Below are 11,673 nucleotides of genomic sequence, written 5' to 3'. Positions count from 1 at the left end.
ACCTTGCAGTTCAAACGACTTTGCAGTCTGAAGCATTAGCCCACAGCATCACACGATGACTGTGATTAACAACCTTAATCCCCCATTACCATATAAAGTAACAGATTCACAGGTTGTGGAGATTATGGCTTGGACACCAGAGATGTCTTCAAAGAGGAAACCATAGTCTGATTACCACATTCTCCTATGGTTTCAGTTTAAATACATTTTATGTCTTGATATAACCTTATGTAACTGTTTTGAACAGTTTGATGAAAGTCCAAACCTCAAGGGTCAGTGGTTCTGAGAGTCAAGTCCCCTCCACCCAGGCTGCAGCCACTGCACATTTCCTGTCCACACAGCAGCCCTCCAGGAAGACATCGAACCCCACCAAAAGGAATCTCACAAATGTGGAATATCCTAGTTCCTGGGACAGCTTCTGATATGCCTACTACACTGTGACCCTCCCTAAAAAATTAAAGACTGTTCTTCCCTAAGAAAATATCCACAGTGTAATACTCTGGAGATATGCCTTGAGAAACAGAGAAGGTAAATCCCTCATCTGTCCCAAACTACAGGCAAGTTTACTTTCCTCAAGACTGTTTTCTTCTCACATACTTTGTTCCTAGCTCTCCCCACAGCTAGAAAGTTATGAGTTTCTACGTACAGGTATGGAGTTATGAAATACCTGACTGAAGACATAAACCAATCTTCCATTGATTCGGCCGCGTCCAGTGACCACACTGTCTCCAGGAAACTGCCAGAAAAAAATGGAAGAATAAAGGTTAAAAATGCAAATACCTCTTACAATGAGTTCAGCAATTATGCCCCAAGAAAAACAAAATAAAAATGAACAAGTTACAAGTAAGAAATCCCCCCCAAAAGAAAATAGAAAGAAATCCCCCAAGCCTCACCATTCTTCCTAAAAGCAGAATAATCAAGAGGCCCCCCCTTCCCCCGCCCAAAGCCACTACTATTAAATAATCATGGGAAGAATTAGGATATATAAAGGGGCTTTAAAAAGTACAGGGAATATTCCATCATCTTGTGTGGTGCTGCAGAATAAGTAATGGACAACTAACAGCAAGGTTGGTGGGTCAAACCCACCAAATGCTCCTAGGAAATCCTATACAGAGTCGCTATGGGTCAAAACTGACTCGACAGCACTTAACAAAACAAAGAGCATCACACTGAAGAAGAGTGCTGGTGATTCTGACCTCAAAAACACCAAGCCATAAACTTAAAGTATGTCAAAAGAGACAACCAGTCAGCCTTTAAGTGTTCCTGGTCTCTAAACAAGAAGCCTTGGTGGCATGGTGGGTTAACTATTGAGTTGCTAACTGCAAGGTCTGTGGTTAACAGCTTCCAGTCACTCCTTAAGGAAAGGATGAGGCTGTCTGCTTCTGTAAAAATTTAGTCTCGGAAATCCTATGGAGTAGTTCTACTCTGCCTTATAGGGCCACTATGAAATGGAATCAACTCAATGGCAGTGAGGTTTGTTTGGGGGATTTTTTGGTGTTTGGAAAAACCAGAACACAATGGGAAGACTGTTGCTTACAAGTCTATCTTTTTGTACCAACAAGAGGTCTGAAACCACAGCCAGAGACCTATGAACAGAGCAAGAATCACAGCACAGTGTATGAACAGCCCACCCACACTCCATCTGTAGACAAAGATGAGTGGAGTACTGAGAAGCTTAGGAGTGCTTTTACAGAGGTTCTGCAATTTCAGGACCTCAAATCTGAAAAAAACTTAAAATGTACAGGCACACCTTGTTTTACTGTGTTTTAATTTTGCTATACTTCGGACACTGCATTTTCTATGACTTGAAGGTTTATGACAACTTGGCACTGAGCAGCTCCATTTCTGCATTTTTCCGACAGCATGTGCTCATGTCCTGTCTCTGTGTCATATTATGGCAATTCTCATATTTCAAACTTCTTCACAGTGCTATTATTGCACACTTAATACACTACAGTATAGCGTGAACAGAACTTTTATATATACTGGGAAACCAAAAACTTCATGTGACTCGCTTTATAGCGGAAGTCTAGATCCAAACTCATAATAACTCAGATATGTCTGTATTCTGAGTCCCAAAAGAATTCAGAAAAAACAGTATAGACTCATTACTTTAGTGGGTAGGCTGGCACAGCCACAGGTGAAAAATATAGAGATACCTTATTCTTATCAGCAGCCATTCCAAAATCTGCACATCTGTGTTCCACAAACATGTCGCTCTCAACAAAGCTGCCAGGGTCCAGCAAGAGACTGATCCGTTCTCGGGCTGTTAACTTTCCCTATAATGCAACAGAGATCATTCAGTGATACTATCATGGACTTGTAAGCAAAGTAAGGGGAAAGCCGAGGAGAAGGCCAGATTTTGCCCCTTCGTCCTAATGATAAAGCCACTATTTTGTCCCCAAGGCAGACATGCAAATCAGTAAGTATCAGAGGATAAGGAAATCTGGACAGACAGGGTGCTCCAGGAGCCATCCAACTGTGGAAGGCAAATAAGGAAATAAGAGAAGGAAAAGGTGGAGAAGAAATGGGACTAAAGAGAGCCTGCCTGTGGAACAACATTAATTAGCTTCACAAACACCTACTTGAGGCCTACAGAGCATAAAAGAGTATTGGGTATCAGTAGGAAAGAAACTAAAGCAGGCCTGGTGAAGGGTTGGACGCCATACCCCAAGTCTCATAGGCTTGTTCTAGGGAAACCCACAGAAGCACATCTCACCAGGGTCCAGATGACACTCCAAAAAACCCACTACTTCCTGGTTCTCCTCTTGCCTCATCCAGGGGCTTTTCCATCTCCTATTCTCCACTGGAAGGAGCTCTGGTAGCGTAGTGGTTATGAGTCGGGCTGCTAACCTCAAGGCCCACAGGACAAAGATGAGACTTTCTGCTCCAGTAAAGATGTACAGCCTTGGAAACCCTATATAGGGCCACCATGAATCGGAACCAACTCCATGGCACACTATCACCACCATCACCATTCTCCGCTGGGGAGTCCCGGTATGGTACTGTGGGCGAACACACTGGACTGCAACATCAGTTTGAACCACAAGATCAGTGGTTCAAGTTCACCAGCCACTCCTCGGAAACCCTACACAGAATCGCTATGAGTCAGAACCCACTCAACGGCACTTAACAACAACATTTTCCACTGGGAGCTCAGCTTAGAGACACAACATCTGACAGTAATGTAATGATACACTCCACAGAAGGATCTGGCTGAGTAAAAGGGGAATGGGCAGACAACACTGAAAACCTCTCAAGAGAAATAAAAAACGTTTTTTAAGGTGACAAGACTGTAATCTTCCGCCTACAAAAAGCCTTCATGGTTTAGGCTTCACAGCCCTCAATCCCACCCAAACACCCCGGCCAAGTCTCCTGTAAAACCATCTCACACTGGTAAGGGTTTTTTTTTTTAATCTAAAAAAAGTGCTGTTGTTGTTAGGTGCCATTGAGTCAGTTCCAACTCATAGTGACCTCATGCATAACAGAATGAGACACTGCCCACTCCTGTGCCAACCACATAATGACTGTTATGCTTTCAGCAAGCAAAGTTGATCATCTGTATATCACAGATTGTTAATGAGTCTTCCTCCAATCCTAACACCACATTCTTCTTCATACAATCCAGTTTTGTGAATTATTTAACATACGGATTAAGTACAGTAGAAGAATACGACCCTCATTTTAAATCATTCAGTGTTCCCTTGCTCTGTTCAAACCACTGCCTCTTAGTCTATGTACAGGTTCCTATGCACACAGTGAAGTATTCCAGAACACTCATTCCCCTCAATGTTGCCCATAGTTTATCATGATTCACACAACTGAAAGCTTTTGTGTAGTCATTTAAGCACAGGTGAACATCTTTCTGGTATTCAATGCTTTCAGTCAAGATCCATCAGATGTCAACAATGAGGGATATCATTACTCAAGAAGACTGTGTTAAATCAAGGAGACTGTGTTAATCAAGGAGACTGTGTTAAAACAGATAAGCAGGTAATACTATAAACTGTTCCAAAAAGTTTAACAACTTTGCAATTTGGCAATTTTAACAAATTTGCAATTTGTTAAAAATTTGTTCCAAAAATTTTAACAAATTTGCAATTTGGCAATGTATGTCAGAGCTTCTAAAATTTCCTATCTTTTGACCCAGTAATTCCACTATTCTAAGGAAATAGTTCAAATGGCAATCTATTATATGGCAAGAGTCCAAAATAAATTTTAAAGAGAGTGGAACGGCTTTGTATCCAAAGATGCTCATTCAGCATTATAATTAAAAAAAAAAAAAAAATCTAAAACAATCTAAATTTCTCAAAGATTAAGATCATGAGGAAATATTGGCACATTTTAAAAAAAAAAAAAAAATCTAAAACAATCTAAATTTCTCAAAGATTAAGATCATGAGGAAATATTGGCACATTTTAATAAAACATTAACAAACATCTCTACAGATATATAATTTTAATGACTATATACAAATATGCCTTAGAATAGAAAATAAAAAATATGTGTATGTGTGCAAATCATTAGGGTTTTGACCTCTATTTTCTAGTTTTGTAAAATGAGTATTACCTGTGTCATTTAGAAATGATAAAAAAATTTCTACACTATAGAGATGTTCTGAAAAATAACGGTAAGAGTTGACAAATAAAAAGTATCTTCTGACTAGTTTCTTATATCCAGAATCCTCTTTCTGTGGGACTATGAAACTCCATATATATATATATAATTCTATTTAGGTGAACCAGAATAACGTATCTGTTTGTTTGTCCTAGTGTGGTGGTTTGTGTGCTGCTGTGATGCTGGTAGCTATGCTGCGGGTGTTTTACATACTAGCAGGGTCACCCATAGTGGAAAGGTTTCAGCTGAGCTTCCAGAATAGAAGGAGAAATAGGCAGTCCACTCCTGAGGGGATTAGCCAATGAAAACTTTATGAGCAACAATAAAACACTGTCTTACACCATGCCAGAAGATGAGTACTTCAGAACTGGTGGTGGTGGTTATGTGCTGTAGAGTCAGTTCCGACTCACAGTGACCTGCATAGAATTTCTGAGACTATACATCTTTACGGGAACAGAAAGCCTCATCTTTCTCCCAGGAAACTACTGGTAGTTTCAAACTGCTGACCATGAGATTAGCAGCCCGACTCATAACCACTATGCTACCAGAGCTCCATTTACAATACAACTGAGGAAGAGTTGCCACCTCAAAAGAGTCAACTTTTATGATATGGATGGAGCAAGGCTTTCGGGGCCTTCATTTGCTAATGCGGCATGACTCAAAAATAAGAAAAACAGCTGCAAACATCTATTGATAATTGGAATGCAGAATGCACTTAGTATGAATCCAGAAAAGTGGAAGTCATCAAAAATTATATGGATCAATATCCTAGGCATTAGTGTGCTGAAATGGAAAGGTATTGGTCATTTAAAATTAAGACTCTCATACGGTTTAATTTTGCCAGGAAAAATAAATCAAAAAGAAATGGCATCACATTCATCCTCAAAAAGAACACTTCAAGATAGATATATCTTGAAATGCAATGCTATCTGTGACAGGTATTAATCTATATAACTAAAGGAGTCCTGATTTGGCACAATAGGATAAGCACTCAACCTCAAGGTCACTTTGCACCACAAGGTTTGCAGTTCAATCTCAACAGCCACTCCTCGGAAACCCCTATCAGGGCCGCTATGGATCAGAATCAACTCAACAGCACTAACAACAACAAAGATTGGTTAATACAACTATTATTTGAATTTAAGCACCAACCACCAAAGCCAGTAATGATGAAACTGAAGAATTCTACCAACTTCTGCAGACTGAAATTGATCAAACATGCAAGCAAGATGCATTGATAACTGGTAATTGGAATGCAAAAACTGGAAACAAGAGGTGGGATCAGTGGTTGAAAAACATGTCTTTGTTGATAGAAATGATGCTGGAGACTGCAGTACAATTTTGCAAAACTAATGACTTCTTTTTGCAAAAACCTTTTTCAGCAATATAAATGGTGACTATGCGTGGATGTTGCTAAGTGCCGCCGAGTTGATTCCGACCCATAACGACCCTGTATAGGGTTTCCAAGGAGCAGGTGGTGAGCTTGAACTGCCGACCTTGCAGTTCACACGGCTTTGCAATCTGGCGCATTAACCCACAGCGCCACACCAGGACCTGATGAAATACACTGACAACATATGATGGCAGAGACAATGGGGAAGCTAAACATCCCCAAAGCAAAGCCTGAGGCTGACTACGGACATACCATCAGTTAATCATATGCAAATTAAAGCTGAAGCTAACTAAATTTAAAATAAGTCCTTGAGATTCAAAATATGACCTTGAATATATCCCACCTGAATTTAAAGACCATTTCAAAAACAGATTTAATGCATTAGATACTAATGACATCAATAACACTACATATGGAAAGAGCAAAAAGGTCATTAAAAGACAAGAAAAAAATGGAAGTTAGAAGAGGCACTGAAACTGGCTCTTAAAGGTGGATAAGCTAAAGGGATTGTAAAAAATGATGAAGAACTGCACAGGAGAAAATTTCAAAGAAGAGCTCAAAAACAAAGTGCAGTTTTACAGTGAAATGTACAAAGACCTAGAGTTAAAAATTAAACAGGAAGAACATGCTCGGTATTTCTTAAGCTGAAAAAAATTCAAGCTTCACTTATAATACTGAAGGATTTATGGGCAAAATAATGAAAAATGCAGTAAGCATCAAAAGAAGCTGGCAAAAATACAGAGTTACTATACCAAAAAGAAATTGGTTGGCATTCCACCATTTGAAGAGACAACGAAGGATCAAGGTATTTGCATTAAGTCACTGGTCTTTCAGAAGGCTACCATGTGATCACCAACATCATATTTTCTAACTACTGATACTTGCTGTTTCCAACTTTTGCATTCGAATCAGCAGCAATTAGGAATGCATTTAGATTGCATATTTGATTGATTTCCCATTGAAGAACTTGGTAGAATTTTTTAATTTCATTATCTTTTGCTTTAGTGGCTGGTGTTTAAATTTGAAATATAGTCATGTTAACTGGTCTTCCTTATTGTTGTTAAGTGTCGTCAAGTCAGTTCTGATTCATAGCGATCCTGTACAGGGTTTCTGAGGTGTGACTGGTGAGTTTGAACCACTGACCTTATGGTTCAAACTGACATTGCAGTCCAGTGCTTATCTTACAGCACCACATCAGGACTTGGTCTTCCTTGTAGGTGTATAGATAGTATTCTCTCACAGACAACATTGTTCTTCAAGATAGATCTTAAAATGCTATTTGACAATGAATGTGACACCATTCCTCTTCAATTTGTCATTCCCAGCATAGTAAAACATATGACTGTCCAATTAAAAAAGACCAATACCTGTCCATTTTAGCTCACTAATTCCTAGTGCAGTCCATATGCATTCCATTTCATTTTTGACAACTTTCAATTTGCCTACTTTCATGCTTTGTACATGCCATGTTTTGATTATTGTATTATGGATGCTTATAGCTGTATCTTCTCATTTTGAATTGTCTCCCATCAGCAAATGAAGGTCCCAAAAGTTCTGCTCCATCCATGTCATTAATGTCAACTCTACTTTGAGAAGATAGTGCAGTGGTTACGAATTGGGATGTGAACCACAAGGTCAGCAGTTCGAAACTATCCGCTGTTCCACAGGATAAAGATGAGGCTTTCTGTTCCCGTAGAGATTTACAGCCTCGGAAACCCGGTACAGTGTTGCTGAGTTGGAACCGACTCCACGGCACATAAGCACCACCACCTACTTTGAGGAGGCAGCTCTTTTCCAGTCATATTCTGAGTGCCTTCCAACCTAAAGTGCTCGTCCTCCAGCACTGTATTAGACAATGTTACATTGCTATTCATAGGATTTTCAGTGGCTTGTCCTTCATAAGTGGTCCGCCTCTCCTTCTTCCTAATCTTTGTTAGTCTGGAAGCTCTGCTGAACCCTGTTCATTGTGAATTCCCCTATTGGAATTTTTTAATACCAGTGCATAGCTCGAAGCATCACAGAAACACACAAGGCACCACACAAGGACAAACTGACAAACAAGTGGTGGGACAAGAATTGATACAGTTGAATTATGGTACTGGTCAAGAATACTGCAAGTACCATACACTGCCAGAAGAAAAAACAAATCTGTCTTGGAAGAAATACAGCCAGAGAGCCACTTAGAAGCGAGGACATCCCAAGACTTCATCTCTCGTGCTTTGGGTATGTTATCAGGAGGACCACTCCTTGGAGAAGGACATCATTCTTGGTAAGGTAAGAGGGGTCAGTAAAAACTAAAATATCCCCACCAAGATGGACTGACACTTGGCTCCATCAATGGACTCAAACATAAGAACGATTATGAGGAAGGCGCAGGACCAGGCAGTGTTTTGTTTTATTTGCATACGGTTGCTATGAGTTGGAACCAACCCAAGTACCCAACAATAACAATAAATTATCTTCCCTATGAAGCCAATAACTATTATAAAGAAGCCCAAAACTTAAAGATCATTTTCCCTTTTCCCAGCAGTATTTAAATATTTTTTGTCTGAGGTTATTTCCTGTCTAGGTTAACTTTGTTAACTTTGACAAGAGAAATACCGTTTCTGAAAGCTGATGGTTACAGAATCTTTATCTGCTGCTCCTAATAGTCTGGTTCCGTAGCGGTTACAAATCGGGCTGTGAACTGCAAGGTCAGTAGTTCAAAACTACCAGCTGTTCCATGGGAGAAATGAGGCATTCTGCTCCTGTAAAGATTTACAGCCTCAGAAATCCTGTAAAGGGTCACTGAGTTGGAACCGACTCCATGACACACAGCCACCAGCCACCAAGAGTCTCAAGGACTTCATTCTTCTTCAATCAACTATCAACACTCATGAAAGCAGCAGTCAAGATATCAAACAACATATTGTATTAAGCCAATCTGCTGCACAAGACCTTTTTTAAGTTTTGAAGAGCAAAGATGTCAGCTTGAAGACTAAGGTGCGTCTGACCCAAGCCATGGTATTTTCAATAACCTCATATACATGCAAAAGCTGGACAGTGAATAAGGAAGACTGTAGAAGAATTGATGCTTTTGAGTTATGGTGTTGAAGGAGAATACTGAAAGTGCCGTGGGCTGCCAAAGAGCAGAGAGATCTGTGTTGGAAGAACCGCAGCCAGAGTGCTCCTTGGAGGCCAAAATGGCCAAACTTCGTCTCTCATACTTCAGACATATTGTCAGGAGAGACCAGTCGGTGGAGAAAGAAATCATGTTTGATAAGGTGGAGGGTCAGAGAAAAAGAGGAAAACCCCCAGCGAGATGGACTGGCAAAGTGACAGCATCAATGGGCTCAAGTGTGGCAACAATACTGAGGTTGGGCCAGGATCAGGCAGTGTTTCGTTCTGCTATGCATAGGGTCACTGAGTTGGTACTGACTCAATGGCACCTTACAACAACAACAATAGGCTCAAAGTGGGAAGAAGTGGGATGTTTTGGGAGGGGTGAGGGTGGCGGGAGGGCGACAGGTCCCAAAAGAAAGAATACAAAGGAGCACTGGCAAGCCTTTCCAGAAGAAGTTCTAAAATTTTCCTCACTCTTGACAAAGCCACCACAAACCATCACCCACATTAACATCTCACTCTTGACGCTACTGCTGGATAAAGCAACTCCATCTTGTAAGGAGAGAGGTCATTAGTGCTAACCTGTTCTTTCTTTTTGGTTAATCAATAGTTAACACCCACCCCAAGGGCTATTAGAGGAAGAAAGAAGTTCCTGAAGTTTCTCCAGAGATCAGCACAACTTGAGATAGGCATAATAAAGAAGTCCCTACCCCTTCCTCTTTCCCCTTTTTCCCAGGGGAGGCAGTCTTTGGAGGACAAGCAATCCCCTTTGCCTTTCTGTAGCTTCAATATACATTAAACCTTGCTTGCTTTACCATACCCCTGTCTCCAAGTAACTGGCTTTTCTCTGGCAGGCAGCAGAGCCGCCATTTGCTGTAATCACTTAAAAACGTCAAAAAAAAAAAAAGTCTTGTCAAACGGCAACATCTGAAAACATTCACATTAGACTGCTTTGAATACCTACCCTAAAGACTCCAGCCCTTAACCCCAGTCATCACCACCAAGCCTGTAAGTTACATCTCAGTGTCCTTCACCTGTAAGATTTTCACTTCTGCACCTTACCGTTGGCTATTTAAATCGCCCAGCACATCGGTCCACTATCATCCACGGGATTAGTGATGCATTTAATGATCAGCCTGGTTTCAAGTCCCAAATCATCTCTTCCATCCTCAGTTTCTTCTTCTGCTAAATGACCCAGCCAATACGTCTCCAAACACTTTAACTGTCTTAAAGGCGTAATTGCGTTCTCACCCCAGAACTCCGGCCCGTGGGAAGCAGTACTGCAGCTGCCCACTTCATACAAACATCTATAGCAGACCACACACTCCCAGAAACACTTATTTTCCTACTCGATGTCAGGCATGCGGAACACTAAACGGTTCGGCTGGCATTCAGAAGGCAGAGGTTACAGGAGTTCCCTGCTCGCTTGCGCTTGCACACATACATACCCCACCTCGGCTTAATGTGTTTGCCCGAGTTACTTGCCCTGTCATATATGTCTCCATTTTTCCCACTTGCATAATGGAGGAGAAAGAAATTATCACCATTCTTCCATGCGACACAAGAATACGCAGATTTTATATCGTTGCTATCACTGCTTCACTACTTAGATCTAACAACATTACTACAAAAGCAGTAATATTATGTGGTTTAAAATAATCTGATTTTTAGAGATTAAGTAAATTTCCCAAAAGTTTATAGCTGGTAAGTAACATGCCGGCTGGGGTGCTACCAGATCTGTCTCTAACTGCAAAAGGAAGGCAGAACGGGATAAAGCACAAAGACGCCATCCAAGTTATACTAGCCTCCACGAGAAAGGCCACAGGTGCTCAAGGTGAACATTCTCGCCCCACCCCATCTCGGATCAAGCGGATTGGCTAAAAGTGCTGGGGCGCTGCGAACCAGGCAAGCTGTGATAGGCTGTAAAAGTCGGGGGTGGGGCAGCCCATTTGCGTGACTCACTCGCTTATGCTGCGCGTCTATACGACGTTGACCTCCACCTAGTAGCGCTGCTTGTCGCTTGTTCTCGATGCGCTCGTTAACGGAGATGGGCTGGCTACAAAGACTACGGACTGCGGCAGCCCGCATAGGCTGGATCCCAAGTTTGCTCACTAGAACACATAGTTTTGTTCCAGCCGCCGCCATCCGCATTACTGCTGCCATTTTTGCAATGCAAGCGTACGCGCACTCCACCCTCAAGAATACGCATGTGCGTCAACTGTGGGCGCGGCGAGGTTTGCGCCTGCGCTCTCCACGGACGCGGACCTAACTGCGGGCTTGATGGGAAAACATGTCAGATCTGAAGGTGTCATGCTTAGAGGAAAAGTATGACTGGCCCTCCGATGTTGTTACCCGTTGACTGCGAAGAAGATAGGCTTACCCCTTGCTCTTATCTGGCTTCCTGGATCCCTCATTTATAATCCCACTTCAAGAAAATAATAGATAGCTGTTGCTGTTGTTAAGTGCTGTCGATTGGGTTCCAACCTATGTAGTGATCCTACATGGGGCTTCTGAGGAGCGGCGACCGGCTATGGGTTTCCTGAGAAGCAGCTGGTGGGTTT

The 11,673-nt window shown here is 41.5% G+C and overlaps 1 protein-coding gene across 1 annotated transcript in view; it reads right to left on the bottom strand.

Moving 5' to 3' along the window:
* PCCB (propionyl CoA carboxylase, beta polypeptide) overlaps positions 1–11,275 on the bottom strand; it is a 123,428-nt gene extending 112,153 nt beyond the window's left edge. Inside the window, exons 1-3 of the mRNA XM_006846644.1 lie at positions 11,075–11,275; positions 2,160–2,279; positions 668–736 (exon numbers count right to left, since the gene is read on the bottom strand). Of these exons, the coding sequence (XP_006846707.1) occupies positions 668–736; positions 2,160–2,279; positions 11,075–11,275 (390 nt within the window). The remainder of the gene's footprint in view (positions 1–667; positions 737–2,159; positions 2,280–11,074) is intronic.
* Positions 11,276–11,673: the final 398 nt, after the last annotated feature.

This window comes from Chrysochloris asiatica, unplaced genomic scaffold (assembly GCF_000296735.1).
Source record: "Chrysochloris asiatica unplaced genomic scaffold, ChrAsi1.0 scaffold00028, whole genome shotgun sequence".
Lineage (NCBI taxonomy): Eukaryota > Metazoa > Chordata > Mammalia > Afrosoricida > Chrysochloridae > Chrysochloris > Chrysochloris asiatica.
This window is presented reverse-complemented; position numbering and strand designations above follow the sequence as displayed.